Source organism: Arvicanthis niloticus, chromosome 28, assembly GCF_011762505.2.
Source record: "Arvicanthis niloticus isolate mArvNil1 chromosome 28, mArvNil1.pat.X, whole genome shotgun sequence".
Taxonomy (NCBI): Eukaryota; Metazoa; Chordata; class Mammalia; order Rodentia; family Muridae; genus Arvicanthis; species Arvicanthis niloticus.
In genome coordinates this window covers 7,832,997-7,852,811 of record NC_133436.1, presented here as the reverse complement: position 1 = coordinate 7,852,811, position 19,815 = coordinate 7,832,997, and the positions used below count along the sequence as shown (strand labels likewise).

Here is a 19,815-nt window from a genome sequence, read left to right as displayed (position 1 = left end):
AACTCGGGTCAGCAGGCAGGCAAATGCTTCTACCTACTGAGCTATCTCTCAGGCCCCATTGCTTGTATTTTTAACACATAACGTTATTAAGTTCCTTTAGTATATATTTCAGGCATTTAATTAAGAAAAATTGTAGCTCATAATCTCAGAAACAGTAGTCTTTTATGTTACAATAAAGTAAAAGTATTCTAATTACATGTTTGGAAACCTGAGCTAGAGAAGGCTTTAAACTGCAAATAAAAACTTCTTCCTCTCATACCCTTCCCCCCCTATACCCAAACAACTGCTTTTAATGGTTAATAACAATAATCCAGATAAGATTTTATAATTCTATGAGGACCAATTTTATTTTTGACTCTTTTCATTGAATTCTATGTATTAAAAATTAATCTACATGAAGGGCAGAGACTGACCTTATTCATTGTCACAGGGTAAGTCAAAACTGTATTTAACCATTGTAGTATTAGTGAAATTTTTATTGTTTCTTAGTCATCATCTATTGGAAAAGAGTGAGACAGAAGATATCCTGTGACGAGCTAGGGGATGTATCTCAGTTGGCAGAGTGCTGGATTCACAAAACTCTGGGTTCAAAGCTCCAATGCCTTAAACATAGACATGGTGCCACACACCTGCAACAACAAAGTAATTCTTGAGGTAGCGATAGGAAGACCTGTAGTTCAAGGTTACTCTCAGTTGAATAGTGAGTTCAATGCTTGCCTGAAATACCTAAGACCCTGCCTCAAAGCAAGAACCACATGGCTCTCGAATATTCCTCAGCAAGACCTTGACAAGCCTTTGTGATTCTGTCTGTGAGGGCTAATTCCAGCAGGGCAGGATTGCGTTTCTAGAAGGACCAGAGGTTAGGGCTCTGCCACACAAAGAGGGGCAGAGAACTTTGTTTAGGAAGGATGATCCCACGAGGAGGCTGAACTAGGTGGGTACCAACCAATTCCTTATATTCAAGGCCAGCTGACTTCTAGCATTAGATTTCTGAACTCATCATCCGGATGTGGATGCAGTAGACACTTTTTAGGTCTTAGAGGAAAATGAGAGCTATCAGTTATTACTGAACTGTCAACCTGGAGAAAGAGGTGAGTAGAGTCAACAGGTCGGACTTGATGAGTCCTCAGAGTGACAAATGACTAGCTCGACCCATATGGGGTCCCTGGACCGAATGCAGTGGCAGGAGATTTAACATATTAAATCAAGATTGTTGTTTGTGAAAAGTGTTTTAGGCAGATTGATATTATACTTGGGACTTGAAGTGACCCTGATTTTTTTTTTTTTTGAGCCTTATTTCATTTTTATTTCATAAAATCCTTTAAAGTATTTCTTTGTAAATTATCAAATAACTTCCATAATAACCAGAATTCTTTGAGACTGGTCATTCTTGTAGCATTTAAAGCAAACGACTTCTTAAAATCCTTATTAAGCCACAGTTTGATTTTTGCCACTTAAATAACATTGAACTATTTATGGTCTTTTTTAAAATTTAATTTAATTTTTAAAAATTTATTCACTTTACATCTCACTCACTGGCCCCTCCCGGTCATCCCCTTTCATAATCGTTTTCCCATCCCCTCTCCCCTTTTCCCCTGAGTGGGTGGCTCCCTCTAGGTGTCCCCCCACCTTGGCACTTGATTTTTTTAAACCACTGACAAGAGACTAAAAGTCAGAGATTCTGCCTAAATTTGGATCCGGAGTGAAAAAGAAGTTAAAGGGAAACAAAGAAATGTTACATGATACCATGTATGCACCCATTGTGGGACAGTATTTGGTCATATGAAGAATCTGACACACAGTAACAATATGGGAGAAGCTCAAAAATACTGCTGCCAAGACTAACAAGCAGGACACAGTAGTGACCCAGTTGATAGGAAGTACCCAGACTGGAGTAATTCACAGAGCCGAAAATGAGGGGCGGAGTTTGATAAGCTTCCGTCTGGGATGAGGAGACATTGGCGCAGAGAGCTGCTGTGCTTGGGTAAGGCTGTGAGTGTTTTCCGTTCTATCAGCTTGAACATTTGCGTGATTAAAATGGAAAAAAATTGCCATCTATATTCACCACGATAAAAATAATGAATGGGAGAGCAAAGAATCCTGCTCTGATGGTCTCATTCCGTTACCTGTGGGTGTGGGACACCGAGTGGAGTGGGAGAAGCAGAGTGGAGTGAAGGAGCCAGAATGAGCATCAGGAGGCCATTTTCCAGAGCTGAGGGTGTGTGTGTGGGGGGGGAGGGGGGGGCAGGGGCAGGGCAAGCAATTTGATGCAGAGGAAGGCATGATGGAGGATATGGGATAAACAGGCAGGAGGGAAGCTCCCTGGGGGGTTGGTGTCCTGGAGAGAGCAGAATGAAACACAGGGCAGGAGAAAAGCCAGGGAGAACATAGTGTGTCTGTAGGGCTCCTACCAACAGAAGACAAAGGGTTTAGGATAAAGGCCTAACATATATAGTGTAGTAAGAGGGAATGCAGCTGTCTGTGTCCCAAAGAATCACCAACAACCTCTGGGCTGGAAGGGGGAGAGAGGCTAGGACTCAGAATGCTGGGACTGGAGGAAGACTCGGACCCACATCTTGCAAGAAGACTCTGAATCATTTCCAGCTGGCTGGGCTCAGCTATAGCTATGTGACCTTTCTTCTTGCTGTGCAGAGGCGATTTGTTCAAATATAAAAATAAAACCAAATCTCTAAATTCAACAGTCCCTTTGTCATAATACCTGACACAGTGTTTTATGAGATACATATCCACCATGAGGAAATTATTCGGCTCCTTGCAACTTATCCTATGAAAAGTTGGAATATGCCATTCATTTAATAGAGACTCTTTGACCATGAGTTGTAATTCACCACACACAGTCAATTTATGAAAAAAGCATCTTATCTTCTAGAATTGATCTTAAACCCATTAAATATGTCTATAACAGTTTCAGAATTAAAAGGATTTTTATTGTAGAAATGGACTGTAGAAATGCAATTGTGCCCCGAGCCAGGCCCAGCAACAAGCTTTCATGACTAATATAACTCTACCTCTCATTAAAATGGCTTTCCTTTGCCTCAGACAGAAGCTATCGCAGAGACCCACATCTGATCATAGTGCTAGGGAGTGACTATAGCATGCTCAACCCCAAATGGGACATCTATAACATTAACTGGACACCCAAGGTATCATGACTGATGAAAGCATGGGGGAATTTAACAGGCAGAGGAGCAGGGAGTTGGTTGCAAGTGTCTTCTGGGTATGATGGGCATGGTGCACCCATGAACTCTTCATAACTATGATGGCTTGACCAAGACCCATGAGTCAAGAGCCCAGCATGGGTGGTAGAAAGGCTCTCTAGTTGTAGAGTTATAGGTTGTCAGCAACTTTGAGAGACAGACAGTCTTCTTCAATGACAAGTCTTCCAATAGACTGAATATGCCCCAGTGGTCACTGCTATATCCATATGGCCAACACTAATTAGATTCAATAGGTTTACACGTGCACATGCACGCATGCACGCACGCACGCACGCACACACGCACGCAACAATAAAACCATAAGAGAACATAAATTGGAGAAGGGGATGTGAAGGAGGCACTTGGAAAGGTGGGGGGAGATGGCAAATATGATTAAAATGCATTGTATGCGTATGAAATGCTGAAGAAAGAGTACTAAAAATACATGTGAGACAAACATAGCATATGATTTGAAAATCATTTATCCGTTCTCCACTAAGAGGAAAACACGTGGGCCTGCTGGCTTTGAGGCTGAGCTCTCCCAAGCTCATTATAGCCAGTGGTATGCTACTTAGCACTTTGCATAAAAAACCACAAAGGGAACGATTTGACTCTCAAGTTGTTTTCACGAAACACCTGTCTTGGAAAACACAACACACAAAAGGCCATTCCTGGGCTGTGGAATGGAGAAGACACACTCCCAGCATTCCACTGCTTCAGGAAACTGCATGCCCGCACACCAGAAACTTCTAATTCTACAGAACGGAAAGTTCTATGCTTCAGTTTGCCTGCTAGTCATGTGACCATCCATCTCTCTATCACCCCATTTCCAGTCAAGAAAGGAAAACAAAATGGAATCATCTTGGTTCTGGGGACACTTAAGGTAGAAAGGGAGTGCCTTGGTTGGAACAGGTTTCAGAATGTGGGCCAGGCTGGCTTTGGTCTCTGTCCATATCTGAAGATGGCCGTGGACTTCCAAGAGTTGAGATTACAGATGTGGAATGCCACCTCTGCCTTTAGGTGCTTCAGGTGCCGGACTCAAGGTTTCATGCATGCTGGTCAAGCATTCTGCCAACTGGGCTACAATCCCAGCTAAGAGGAGCTTTGGAGTGAGGGCTAAGAGTTCCTAGAGACACTAACAGCAATGAACCTGCAGTGTGTCCCCTCCAACAAACACACCCAGAGGCTGAGGCTGGACCTTGTCTGGAACTTACCAAACAGTCTGACTGTAACTGACACCAGAACACCACCCAACAAAATAAGTGTTGCAGCAGCCTGCTCCCCTCCTGGTTTAAACGTTAAACACAGAGACCTCTTTTGCTCGGCCCGTGTTCTCCACATTGCATTCCTAGCAGGTGCCAAAGAAAACTAACATTTCTTTTGGTTTCCACCTGGCTGACTTTATTTTCCATCTGCACTTGTGCTATAATCCTGTCCCTTATTTCCTCACCTCAGCCCCAAGAACCCATATTGCAAAAAGTCCTGTTTGCAAAATGCACCACCCCCATGTCTTTCAAGTTGTTCAGAACTCTGGTAAAAATGCTTTGCTTTCTGAGTACTGGGATTCGGTGCCCACAGCACAGGGCCTGGCCTGCTCTGTATTCCTGCACTCCAGATTTCTCTTGTTAAACACAACTGCAGGGAATCAGCGTACTTGGAATCAAGACTCGTGAAGCTTCGGGGTTGCAATGCTACCTCCTGGGATGGGCATCTCCACTGTTCTCCAGCAGAACAAAAATAGGCTGTGTCTATAATGTTCAATACAGTTGCTACCTGCCCCGTGTGATCACTAAGCACTCAGAATGGGGCTACTGTAAGGAACTGAATTGCTGATTGTACTGAGTTTGGATGTAAATAGCAGCGTATGTGCATGTTGAACAGCAAAACCCTAGAGAGAAGCAGAGCACCATCGAAACAAACCCACAAATTCAGTAGTCTCTTCAGTGGAAGTGTATTCTGCACTGCTCTGTGCTCTCTATGTAGCTCATGAAGTGAGACCAGGGGTCTTCGGTCAGTTTGTGACCACGATGACTTCCTAATTAATACAGAGAGCTGGGGCTTACCATTTTGAAAGGATGAAATTATTTCATCTTGTGTTAGCTTTTTGTTGCTGTGATGAAAAATGCACGATAAAGAAACGTGCAATGGAAGAATGGGTTTTTGTTTGTTTGTTTAGGCTTACTGTGTTGGGGCTTCCTATCCAAGTCACATGATCAGATATATCACTTTCACTCCACCCTGAGTGGAGAAAAGCAGCTTACGTCAAGGCAGGGAAAGAGAGGGAAGACGGTTGCCTAGGAACAAGCTATTATTTTCAAAAAGATGGCTCAAGGGACTTTCTTCCTGCCACCAGTCTCTACTTCCAATGCCTCCATTCAGCTATGATATGGTTCCTTCTCTGCTACCCATCCTGCCCAGCCACTCCATCACCCTCCACAGCAGCCCTAGCGGGGGACCACACCTTTGGCAAGGAGCTTCTCAGAAGATAGTTCATATCCAAACAGAATAACACGTCCCCTTATTTAAACAAAAACTGACTAGAGACAAGTAGAATGGCCAGATCTGTGCTGGATTATAAAGCACACACTTCAAGTCGCAAAACAGCGTCTTTCGAGGAACATTCATCAATTGACAAACACTTTGCAGAGGAATGGTATGCGGGAACTTGCTTGTACACTTGAGAACGGCTTCTTTAATTAAAATAAATACTCTCCAAAGCTTTCTATCTTTGCATTCCAAGCTGTCTCGAAGGCAGAAAGTCTAGCAAGACTTATTTCCAATCTGCAAACGAGCCAGTCTTGGAGTTGAAATTAGATTTTTGGACACATGTCAAATAAACAAGGAATGCATTTTTTTTTTTGACATTTCCTAGCATTGATTTTCTTTCATAAATGCTTTTTTATGAGAAACGCTTTATAGATTAAAAATTAACATATCAACCTTGGCATGGTTCTACTTGGGGCATGTCTGCAGGTTCAGGCACTCATGGCAAAGGCTACAGTATAGCAGAGACTGGAGTTTTCGTGCTCGATGTGTCTATTTTTGTCATCCTGACGAATGCTCATCTGGTCTGGTGTCTCCTTGAATACATCATGGTGTAAGCCACATCCATGTGGAGTGTAGATTTTAATTCCAGTTCTTTAAGAAAGAACAAACCCATTATACTTAACAAAATATTTCATTATAATTTATGTATTTTCATAAAAATAAACCAAGATCTCCCTAAAGAGCAGCAAAGGAAGCCAGGCATGGTGGGACACGCCTGGAGTTCTGGTGAGGGCACGGTGGGACATGCCTGTGGCTCTGGTGAGGGCTTCCTTGGCTAACATGGGATATAGAAGAGCCTGTTGTACAACCTGAGCTAAGAACGAATTGAAGGAAGAACAGAGGATCGTCCCCTCCTCCTCACATCAGTGAACACCGAATGCCTGTTGTCTTTTCATTTCTAAACTCAGTGTATTGATAAAGGGCTCTATATCCTATTGGCAAATTTGAATTTTAATTCAATCAAAACTTAAATCTTTGCATCGTCACTAATTCCTTCTCTAAACAAAGACTGAAGATAAGGGTCAGATTCTGACCTCACTAAAAATCCCCCAATAAGTTCAAAGTCAATGTTTTTTTCACCACAGACACAGCATAACCATACTCAGCATGTGCTTATGAATCTGGGTTTGATGCAGTGTTTACAACTTGGAGCTTACAGGAGAACAGTACAAAGGCAGCACTGCTTTAGAGGACTCAGGAGGAGCCTGTGGTGATGAGGGACCAAGGCACATGCCACAGTGTCCCCCTCTAACCCAGCTCTTTGCCACACAGCCACTATCTGTTAAAGAACGAGGTGACTACTGAGGGCCTAAAGAAATCCCTTCTCATTTCCTCAACAGAATATGGTTTTAAGAGAAGGAGAGATGGCTCAGTGGTTAAGAATCTTCCAGAGGACCTGGGTTCAAATCCTACTACCCACATGGCGGATCACAACTGTCTGTAGTTCCAGTTCTAGGGCATCCAACACCCTCATCCAGACATACATTCAGGTAAAGCACCAATACAAATGAAATAAAAATACATTTATGTTGTGGCCCTCTCTGCCCCATGCTTGGGGGCCAAAAATATTGGGCGCCAAAAATGTTGCGGCCCGTACTGCCCGGCTTTGTGGGCCAAAATGTTGCAGCCTGCTCTGATCCACGCTTGGCAGCCACTGTGTCCCGGCCCAAGCTGCCGCTCTGGTCTCTGTGTAAGGGGAGAGAGAGAGAGAGAGAGAGAGAGAGAAAGGATGGAGGGGCAAGCGACTCGAAGAATGGAGACAAGACAGGGTGTGTGGTCAAGTCTTAAGTCTCCTTTATTGTGTCTCTTATCTCTCTTATTGTCTCTCTCATTTATTGAGTCTCTTTTAAGGGAAGTCCGGAGTATTTATAGGCTTTTGCCACATGCCTTGTAGGCGCGTAGATACCACGTGCCTTGCAGGTGTTGATATGATGTAAGCCTTGCAGCTGGGGTCACTAAACAGCAAAACAAGCTATGTGGGATAAACAATATATTTATCAGAGTGTGCTTCAGCTGTTATAGGCTTTTGAAAACCAAGTCTCTTATCAGGGTATATGGTTCCAGATGGCTGCAAAGATGATCTAGCCACTTTCTGCTAAAAGTCGGCTCCGAACACATTTATAAAAAAGAATATGGTTTTAAAGATCTCTTTTTCTTGTTTGGTTTCCTTTTGGTTGAAATTAAACCTTGTCCCTGGATTTCTAATTTAAAACAGAAAATTATTCATTCAAATTCAGTTATTATAAAAAAAAAGTCTCTCAGGTATATTTCAGTCCAAGATTGCACCAAATAAGACAAATATGTTTGGTTTATCGGGGACATGGGAGGTTTGACTCTCACAGATCCCTTCATTCCAGGTCAGTAACTATGGTGTGTTTGGTATTTGGCCGCTATTTTCCAGTATTAAACATGTCAACATTTTGCATAGGAGTCATAAAAGTTAGTGAGGTAGTTCTGATGCATTGTGAGAAGACCGCAGGGAAGAACAACCCATCACAGACATTCCTCAGGAAATCAATTAATGCTTTTATGAGCCATAGTGCAAATATGATCAAAGGTTTAGTTTAGAATGGGGATCAGGTTATTTGAACCATATATATATATATTTCTTGAGTCCTGGTGATATATAAATACTCTGTATTCAGTGGAAACTAAAATCTCAGTGCTTCCAGAAGTAAGAGAGTGCTCCCAAGAGTAAGAGATGTCACATGCCAGCATGCAGAAGCTTGCTGCCTGGCAGCCGATAGAACCTTTGATAGGTGATTTCTGTAGTCCTTCCACATTTCTGGTGGACTTTCTGTGGATCTCTACACAGGGCATTAAATCCTAGGAGTGCTATTAAGTCACCCTGTTATAAAAGTGTGTGGAGGCACTTACTTTCTGAACACATCTTTGTGAGGCTAGGGAAGCAACTCTAAAGTGGATCGACACGTGGGAAACAATTTCAGTTTATTCCTGTTGCTTCTGTATCATGCGGGTCACTCCCTCATTCATTTACTTTATGCAACCTCAAACACAGGACTTTACCTTGAAGAAGAATCAGGGCAGGAATATGGAGCAGGATAATCAGTACAAAATTTCACCTCAAATCCTAGGAGTCGGTACCTTCTCTCAAATCATTCTTTACTCTAGCAATGAATCAGCCCTGACCATCACCAATCTTCCAGGCTATGGCCAGATGGATCTCGACCATCACAATAAAACTTAATAGTGTGTTAGGTAATGTTCACTGCATCTTGGCATCTGGTGAACTCAGTGACAGAGAGGCAGAAAGGGTCAAGGGACCTCATTTTCCAATGGACATGGATATGTGTTTGAACAGCAAGGTCCTATATACCAATCTTAGATTCTGTGTTGGAGAAGCCCAACTTAAGCAAAACACAGGATTCTACTTTCTTCAGATGGAAACTGTTGCACCTTGCTACTAAGATTGTAGTCTACTATGTCCGGACAGCGTTCCTGAACTCTACACAAAATGGAGGACTTCCTTTTCTTAGTGGGATTTCCTCTTCTCTGTCTCACCTGGGGAGACCGACCCACACCCTACCTGAGGGATGTCACATAATCCCTGGGGAAATTACAGGTTCAACATCCTGAAATGCCTCTTCACACTAATGAGGACTCCCCAGTATGTTAAGCCCCAGTCAATGAAGTCTTTACCCTAAGAAGAACCCTTCCCACTCTCCAAGGTTCATGTATATAGTCCTGGTTCACCCCGAAATAAGTGTATGCATACAAGCACAACCCGAATAAAGCTGTGTGCTCAAACTAAGATCATCTCAGAGCACTGTCTCATTGAAGATCTTTGGAGAAAGTCTTCATCAAGAGAGCTGTAACACTAAGATCCTCAAAGAGGTGCCCCCTACCCTGCTGCACTCACTCCTGAGAGGGAGGAAATTGAGGGCATGGAACCACAGCTGGACCCCAACATGCAAACCACAGAGAACTATACACAGTAGTAGTCATAGACGCACATTGGTTCAGGCACACGCTGGCAGTCACGTGACTAGCTGATTAGCACCACTGGAGTTCAATGCCCATGGGGCATGGCTGTGAGAAGGAGGCAAATTCCTGACCCAGGGAGAGGGTTCAGTGGGCACGTGGCACCAAGTCCCTGACTGTGAGTGTGACCCCCAGGATCCACACCAAGTCCCTGACTCTGAGTGTGACCCCCCCCCCAGGATCCACACCAAGTCCATGACCCTGAGTATGACCCCCAGGATCCACACCAAGTCCATGACCCTGAGTGTGACTCCAAGGATCCACAGTCAGAGGAGAGAACTGACTCTCACAAGCTATCCTCAGATTTTCACCTCCAAATTAAATAAACTTATTAAAATTTTTATAAAGTAATTTCTCAGGATTTGTAGTTTAAATACACAGGCTACTCATGATGCCACACTGTATTTTTTTTTAATTGAGCCCAAATATACAAACATTACATGAATGTTTCCAAAATACAAAACGACATAAAACCTTCAAAGTCCTCATAGGAATGTAAGAAACAACGCAAAGTCCAGGCCAAAGAAATCACCTGCCTCGTGAAGTCATATTAAAACACAGCTTTACAGACAGAACCATTAGGATAACAGCAGACAGACATATAAAATTATCCATCAGTCTAAAATGACTGGAACTTGCTTGCAAAGAAAGTATTTGACAGGATTCTGATCCCTAACTGTGGCAGCCAGCCTTAGGCCATCCACAGTCAGTGTGGACTACACGGGTGTCTGGTGGAGACCAAGGCTGGGCCTGGGGCTGGATTTACACGGCTTTTGAGGACATCAAACTTACCTGAGTCTTCATTCGCACGCAACTATGATTATTAACCCAGAGGCAACTTTTGTTTGTTTGTTTGTTTTCCTTTTGGGCATTGCTGCATCTTGCTATTTTTCAACTCTTACTTCCTCTACTGTACATCACTGGCTTTGTGAGGTGCATCACAGGACACCCAGCAAGCTTCGCTAGAACAACGGACACTGACGCATGAACGAGAGACTTAACCAAGAGTTAGGCCTGGGCACTAAGACTTGGCTAACTGGACCCTTCTCCAGAAAGCTCCTCATGAATCCGCAATTCTAGAAGACGTGATAAGACATGTTTCCCATCAAAGATCAACAGCATCGTGTAAAACTGCACACGTTTCCTACTCAGCCTGCTTGAGATTCAGTAACAGTATTAGTAGCCATTTGTCACTGGAACCTCTAATTTAGTGAGGGCTTGGGGACTGGCACAAACTTCCCCTTGACGGACAGAGGTGTGTGTGGGATCTGATCAGCTCATCTGCTCTGACCTCTCAGAACATCTTTCATTCCTCCTCCTTCTTCACTAACAGGTGCCACCAGCTTTGCATACTTCTATCAAAGTGCTTTTGAGTCCCCTCCCATCCCCATCATACTAACCATTCTGTTTCCTGAAACACTGAGGTGAAACGCTTAAACAACTGGGTGGGAACCTCGGTTTCTCCTCCACTTTTACTCTGAAGGTTTTGAGAAGACTTTCTCTGCCCACCCCCCCCCCCGCCCCGCACCCCCTGCATCAACTAAACATGGTGAGGAAAGTGTACAGGTCTGGTGTGGGGGTTAAGCGCATCTTAAAATAAACATCCCAGTAAACAGTCAGCAGAACATCCCAGCACAGCTCCTCCTTCCAAAATAAATACAAACAGTTTCATAGGTCGACCCCTACACAGGAATGAAAAAAAAACAATCTGTTTTTCTGTAATCAGTTCAAATATGTCTGAGCTTGAAAGGAAAATGCAAACAGTCTTAGCATATCTACAGAAGCAAGGTGCACACCACCAAGCACCACTGGGTGTGGTCACTACTCACCCCGCAGCCCAGGCTGTTGCCCCCTTCACAGGTGACTTTCCTCTGGCCCTGTTCAGGTAGTAGCCCAGCTCCGCAGCCAGGACGGGGGCACAACACACCTCCCATCTGCAGCACACATTCCTCGGCACCATACTGTTGGTACCTATTGTACTGGAAGAAGCGGAAAGGCAAGGTGAGCTTTGCACGGTGACCCAGAGCAGTCTCAGAGGACTTCTTTCTGCTCGAGGCTCCCAATTGAAGGACTTGGATTATATTCTCAATTTGGTTTAGGAAAGGACACACATTTGGGGGGTGGGAGTGTATGGGAGTGGGGGATTTGAGGATGAGGATATGGGGGCAAAGGTATGACCCAGCACTGGAAGGCCCAGGGGATGCCCACTTCACTTTTGTCTTGAGCCCATTTTGCAACTGAAGAGTGGGTGACTAGGCTCACTGAGGTTTCTTCCCTCCCTTCCACTGCCACTGCAAATCCAGCAGTACCTTTGGGGTTTCTTCCTTGTCTGAGTTTGGAGTTGAGACAACTAGAAGCCATTTTCTCTTAGGTCATTTCCATAGTACCCTTTTGGGGTACCAGACCCTGAGGTCTTTTTTGTCAGAGTTCTAGGCTGTTCCCTACAGAGACTGTCCTGTGCTTATGTGTCGCTGTGATAAAAAAACACTGACCCAAATCGACTTTTTGTGGCAAGGGTTTGCCTGGTTTACCAGTCACAAGCCCATCACCTAGGGAAACCAGACTCAAAACAGACTCAAGCAGGAGCCTGGAGGCAGGACCTGAAGCAGAGACCCAGGAGGAATGCTGCCCACTGGCCTGCTTCCTCTGCCTTGCTCAGAGACTTCTCACATATAGTTCAGGCCCACCTGCCTAGGGATTGCACCCCTCACAGTGGGCCAGACCTCCTTATATCAATTACAAATAATAAAAAACACCCCATAGACATGTCCACAGGCCAGCATGATAGCGGTAATTCCTCAATCGAGATTCCCTCTTCTTAGGTAACTCTGGTTCATGTCAACTTGACAAAAACTAACCAGTGCTCTGTGCTTCTGGAATGTTGTACTCCTGACTTCTTGTCTGAGCTCAGGTCCCCGTAGTGGTGTCCTTGGCCCATGGAGGAAACCTGGAATTCCATGGGAACACGGCGCTTCTAAGTTCTGACATTATTAAATGATTTTGGCTTCTAAACTCAGGTCACTCAAATGGATTTGCTAAGTTATTAACTGATTTATGCAGCTTTTGCAGAGAGTCCACCCTGTATCAATCAGACACTCCTGCGAGTCCAATTTGAGGATGGAGCACTGAAGAAAGCCAGGAGCCCTGTCTATGAGATGATCACACCAAACGCTGAAAGATGAACATGAACAGCATTTTGAGGGGCCATGAGTGAGGGGAATAATAAAGAAGAATGGGATTGGCTCCCAGGGAAGACAGACGCCACATGTATAAACAGTGTTTGGGGAAAGCCTTATAGACAAGGCACACTTCAGTAGATCTCTGAAGGAGATGTGGAAGTAAGCCTGCAGCTCCCCAGGGAAGGAGTTCTGCAGCCAGAACAGCAGATTGTACAAAGGTCCTCAGGCCATATATACTTGGCTGGTTTGAGTAGTGCTTCTAAGAGCAGTGGGGTTGACACTGAGTGAGTCAGGAAATATGAGAGACAGTGAAGGCAGAAGGTTCACGGGGCTCCTGGATGTCTGGGTCCCTGATGGCTATTGTAAGAACTCTGACTGTTTCTCTAAAAGATACCAGGAGCCTTGGAGAGCTCCGAGCAGAGGATTGGTATGACTTGACTGATGTTTTAAAGGCATCTGTCTGACGGATATACTCAAAATAGACTCTAAAGGGCACAGGGGATGCAGGAAGCAGAGATGCTTGCCTGAGCTCTCTTTGGCAGTCACTGTGAGTGCTGACGGCAGCCTGGACCATGGCGGTGATGCAGAGGTGGGATCAGTGCCTGAAACTGGACATATGGAAAGGTAGAAACAATAGAACTTCTGGGCAGATTGCTTGCCTGGTATGAGACAAAGAGGAGTCAAGTTTGAATGTGATACATTTCCCTTAGAAGGTGGGGATGGAGGGAATATACTGGAATGAGGTATAGATGTGTGTGTGTGTGTGTGTGTGAGAGAGAGAGAGAGTGACAGAGAGAGAGAGAGAGAGAGAGAGAGTGACAGAGAGAGAGAGAGAGAGAGAGAGAGAGAGAGAGAGAGGAGTACAAAAAAGAAGTCATTACTTCTGTCACACTTATGTTCAATTTCAACATTCTGACACCCGATATACAAGTACCTGGGAATGTTACAGAGTTCACTGAATGGCTTAGTCAATTTTGAAGGTGTAGGTTGTGTATACAAATTTAAAGTTCTCCTTTTCTGGTCCCATGGAAACAAGACAGGAGACCTGGAACTTCTTTAGGTACATGCTAATGATCTCTACACACAATGGTATACGCATACAATGTGTATCCTCAATGACACAGTCTAAGGTCACATAAGCACATCTTCATTCAAGATGGCTGTCTGGGAAAATATAAGCTGTGTAGTTATTAGTGTAGGAAATGAGGTATTTCATTGAATGATTAGATGATTTATATAATTGAAAGACTATATATTTTCTATCTCTGTGCTCATGAAATAGAGGCTCATACTGGGATCCATGCTGGCCTTGACCTTGAGGTAGCTCTCCTGCCTTGGCTCTTCAAGTGCTGGGGCTCCAGGTACAGTCAACCCCCTAGTTTTCTCACCCATGTTTTAAACTAGACACCCTTTTCCCCTTTCCCCTTTTCTTCTACACAGATTTCTTCTTAGTATAGGGCTTTGTCTTGAGAAGAAAATTTGGCTGGTTAGATTTTTTTGGTTAGTCTCTTTGAATTGATTTTTATTCAGATTTCCTATATCCATCCTCTATCTATCTATCTATCTATCTATCTATCTATCTATCTATCTATCTATTGGTATAGGTTCAGGTGTAGCTTTAGGTCTAGGTATCTGTACTGTGAACCTCGAATGATGGCTTTCCAACAGTTTGCATACACTGTAAGAATAGAATGCGTTAGTAGACTCTAATATTAAGTTTCAATAATTAATCCAAAAATTTTAATAAAGTAATAGCAATGGATATTAGTAACAGTGATTTAGGATGTTTTTATCTATACAAATAAGTTTCAAAATAATTGTTCTTAATTGGGGGTGCAGTTTACAGGCAGAGCACTTACCTAGCATGCAAAATGGCCTGAGTTTCATTCTCATCTCAACAACAACAAATATGCACATACACATACCACAAACCCCACAAATACACACACACCATACATATTCCTCCCCCCCCAAAAGCAACTGGTGATCTTATCATCTGACAACTGCTTCTTCAGCTCTTTAATTTATTCAGAATCTCACTACTCTGATCCTGGGACAAAGGCCTTTTCCTAGGCAGATGTTAACCTATAGACAAAGGTTGATAGCAGATCAGAGTCTTACTGACTTCATTCACAAATGCCAGTGCTGTGCACAAAGCTATGTTCCTCTTTCTGTCCATCAGCTAAAAGTGTGACTGTTATTTTACCTCTGATAAACTCAAGAGCACTGGATACACAATTTGTTTTCTAAGGGAAGACAAAAACTTCAACACATGCCTATGATTTCCAGATATTAAAAATCACATGCAGGATTTGAATGTGCCAACTGAAAGCATGTGTGTGTGTGTGTGTGTGTGTGTGTGTGTGTGTGTAAATGTGTGCATTGTTGCATGCATAGAGAAGCCAGATGGCATTGGATGCCTTGCAGTATCAGGTCTCATTTTATTTGCTTAACACAGGGTCTCTTAAGGAGCTTGGAGCTGTCCAGGTCGTCTAGGATGCTTGGCCTGGGAGCCTCATTTATCTTCTGGTTTCCTTCCCCACATCCCTGGTGTTACTGATACGTCTGGCCAGTAACTAGAACTCAGGTTTTAAGCGGATTCTAAGAATCTGAACTCAGGTCTACATTTTGCTCAACAAGTACTCTTACTTGAAACATCTTACTCTTACTTGAAACATCTCCCTAGCACAGCCTAACCCACTCAGCGCGCGCGCACACACACACACACACACACACACACACACACACAAATTATTCTATGAAATTTGTAAGAAAAACTTTTGACCTAAAACTAATAGTGTGATAGTATTTGAAGAAAGCTTAATGCCCTAAGGAAATAATTTAGGCATGTAATTAGCAAACAGCCTTGTTTAGTTTCTTTTCAAGATATGACCCATATTTCCACAGACTCCTTTTAGCGTCTTACAGGCATGACAAACAGATTTTATTGAGAGCACACTACTCTAAGCTTCATGGAGAGTATAGATAGGGTGCTAAGTAGAGCAGAATGTCTTGCTTACCTCAGAGTAAAATTTATGGAATTGTGGTAGGTAATTGATAAATGGATTCCAAATGTCAAAACCAGCTGTTCCTTTAATGCTCCTTGCATTTTTTTCCATGGGGGGTATTTTTACTTTCCAACCTTGGAGATCACTTTATAAACAGACCTAATTTGGAGAATGTGATTACATGGTAACATAGACTAGGCCTAAGAAAATCAAAGCAAGTAATTAGACACAAGTAACTTACTGTTTGCCTTTGGAATACATGTTCTCTCTCTCTCTCTCTCTCTCTCTCTCTCTCTCTCTCTCTCTCAATATTACATTGATTGTCAAACTTCTAATTTAAGCTTTGGTTAAATCTAGTTTGCAAATTTTCAGATATGATTTCATAAAGTAGATAGTTCACAGATACCTTGTATCTTTCCCATTGTCAAAACAATTGGAAAAAAGCAACTGAAGAAGAAAGGGTTTATTTTGGCTCACAGTTTCAAGTATATTATTCTGGGGAAGTCGAAGCAGCAGGAGCTTGAAGCAGCTGATCATATTATGTCTTCCTTCAGCAAGTAGAGGAGTATTGAACACTTGTGCTCAGCCTGGGGAGTGGTGGCGCCCACAGTGGTCAGGTCTTCTCATCTTAGTCATCCCCCACAGGCAAGCTCTTTCCTTTAGTGAGTCTAGATCTCAAGTTGATAATGAAGATCAACTATCGTATCTAAAATAATTTATATTTTGTTACATAATATTGGTGAAAGTATTTTTTTTTAAATCATGCAAAGAAAGCATGTGACTCTTCACCCAAGGAAAATAACAAATCATTTGCTCATAGTTCATGGAAACATAATGACATCAGTCAGAATGGCTAAGATCAAAAACTCAGGTGATAATAGATGCTGGTAAGGATGTGGAGAAAGAGGAACACTCCTCCATTGTTGGTGGGATTGAAGGATGGTGCAATCACTCTGGAAATCAGTCTGGCGGTTCTTGAGAAAATTGGACATAGCATTACCTGATGACCCAGCTATACCACTCCTGGGCATATACCCAGAAGTGGCTCCAACATATAACAAGGACACATGATCCACTATGTTTATAGCAGCCTTATTTATAACAGCCAGAAGCTGGAAAGAACCCAGATGTCCTTCAACAGAGGAATGGATACAAAAAAAATGTGGTACATTTACACAATGGAGTATTACTCAGCTATTAAAAACAATGAATTTGAGAAATTTCTAGGTAAATGGATGGAACTAGAAAATATCATCCTGAGTGAGGTAACCCAATCACAAGAGAACACACATGGTATTCACTCACTGATAATTGGATATTAGCCCAGAAGCTTGAAATAGCCAAGATTCAACTCACAGACCACATGAAGCTCATGAAGAAGGAAGACCAAGTATGGGTGCTTTGGTCCTTCTTAGAAGGAGTAACAAAATACTCAAGGGAGCAAATATGGAGACAAAGTGTGGGACAGAAACTGAAGGAGGGGCTGTCTGGAAATCATTCCACCTGGGTATCCATTCCATGTGCAGTCACCAAAAGTAGTTGATGATGTGGATGTCAGGAAGTGTATGCTGACAGGAGCCTGATAAAGCTGTCTCCTTAGAGGTCTGCCAGAGTCTGACATATTCAGAGGCGGATGCCCACAGCTAACCATTGAACTGATCAAGGGATTCCCAATGGAGGAGTTAGAGAGAAGACTGAAGGAGCTGAAAGGGTTTGCAGCCCCATGAGGAGAGCAACAATACCAACCAACCAGAGTTCCCCAGGGTCTAAACCACCAGCCTGGGAGCACATAGGGAGAGACCCATGACTCCATCTGTATATGTAGGGGAGGATGGCCTTGTTGGACATAGGTGGGAGAGGAGATCCTTGGTCTCATGAAGGCTGGACACCGAGTGTGGGGAAATTCAAGGGTGGGGAGGTGGGAGTGGGGGGGTAGGTGGGGGCACATCCTCAGGAGGATGGGGGGATGGGATAGGGGTTCCTGGGGGGTGGAGAAAGGGGATAGGGGTTCCTGGGGGGGTGGAGTAAGGGGATAACATCTGAAATGTAAATAAAATATCCAATAAAAAAATTAAAAAAAAATCATGCCAAGAAAGCATGTGACTCTTCACCCAAGGAAAATAACAAATCACTTGCTCATAGTTCATGGAAATATAATGACAGATGCATTGCTAGAATGAATGCCTCACCTCAGTAAGATCTTAGCTTGTCATTATGCTTTCTACCTTATTTGTGGAATAAAAATTCCATCTTTTTGTGTGCACTCTCACAGATTCTCTTAAAAACAAGAAGTATTCATTTGAAAGTACCAGGCTGATTGGGGTTTCAACAAAATCATGTTTTAGGATTCTAAATAATGAATCATGGGATAGTATGATGAAACGGATCCTGTATTTTGTTGGCCTGAAGGTAGTTAGAAGATTTTCACTGAGCAGATTATCATTCCATAATGAGGCAGAGGTCACTGGTTCAAGCCCCGTGTGGGCCAGTGATCTTCTTTTTTCTTTTTTACAGACTGACTGCATGCTAAGTCCATGAAAGAACATGGGTGATCGCCTGAGGAGTCAGGCTAGGAGAGAACTGTGCTTTTGTGTCCTCCTGTTTTCTGTTTCACTCTTGGGCTTAATTTGCATGCTTTCCTGGGGGAAAATAAAGCAAGAAAGGAACTCTAGATTTTAAAAGTCAGAGAAATGTTAAGAACAGTGGAAGGAGGCTGAGACCAGGATGGGGGAGAGCTGGCAGATGTTCTGTGAAAGTGAGTCAGGACTTGTCAGCCAGCCAGGAGCTTCCTGCCCCCAGGCAACTGCTTGCAGACTGGTTTTGAGCTTCCTGGTGTTTTCTGGAGCATCCTTTTGGGGGCACTCAGGCACAGTTGTTGGGCCTCTTTTGCCTTCTGGCATGGATTCTGGTTTCTGTTAACTGAAGCTATGAGGGTGGTCCTTGGGGCAGGTGGGTGTGGCACTCGCGTCCCGTCCCCCCCACCCCCCCTAATCACGGGGAGAAGAGCTGCTGTTGGGGAACTGGTGCTCTGTGCCACACACCCGTGCCAGCCCTTTGCCTACTGGCTGAATCCTTCCCATAGGGAGTGATGGGTGAAGACCTGGGGTCACAAGGATGCACAGTCTGAATTCTACATTGGTACTGTGTGGGCATTCAACATTAGGACCCAGCTTGGCACACTACCTCCATTTTCCTTCCTTTTTCCATTTTGATAAAAAGAGAAAACAAATGAACAAAAACCAATGGTCCACTGTTCTTTAGTCACACACTGAAACCCATTTATTGTTTACTTGCTTGGGTTAAAAATGCCAAAAACAACTATGTAAAAGATGATTACATTTTCCTAAAATATTTCCCCTTGCTATGCAGAGAATGCTCTATTTTTCCACATGCATTAGAAGGTTTTATTATTATTATTATTATTTTTAAAAAAGCACTCCTAAAATCGTCTGTAATCTCCTTCTTATTTTTCCTCATTTGCAGGTTGTTAGTCTGAGAAAGTTAGTGATGGTCTCAGTGGTGGCTCCTGTCACCTGCTGAGCCTGTTCTCTGTGCCATTTCCAGTAATGTTCTTTGCATCCCTGGACATCTGTCAGCTGCTGATGAAGTGAATTGGCTAGAGAAAGGGCTGGACCTTGTTCACCGCATAGAAAAAGCAATCATTAGGATGGTAGAACCGAATGCAAGGAGGAAGCACGTCAGCATATACTGGAGAAATGACTAGGGGCGACAGATGGAATTCTGGATTGTAATTTAGGAAGCCCTTAGGATACTTTACATGAGATGGTGCCAAGAATTTGTATCTCAACTTCTGGGGGTGGTAGAATCTTCGGGAAGGAAATGGAAATGGACTGGCTCCTT

At 43.4% G+C, this 19,815-nt stretch overlaps 1 protein-coding gene across 4 annotated transcripts in view; it reads right to left on the bottom strand.

Annotated features, from left to right (window-relative positions):
* Prkn (parkin RBR E3 ubiquitin protein ligase) overlaps positions 1-19,815 on the bottom strand; it is a 1,141,511-nt gene that overhangs the window by 183,948 nt on the left and 937,748 nt on the right. For all 4 annotated transcript variants that reach the window (XM_076926642.1, XM_076926645.1, XM_076926643.1 and 1 more), the window contains one exon: positions 11,597-11,746. In XM_076926642.1, coding sequence (XP_076782757.1) covers positions 11,597-11,746 — 150 coding nt within the window. The remainder of the gene's footprint in view (positions 1-11,596; positions 11,747-19,815) is intronic.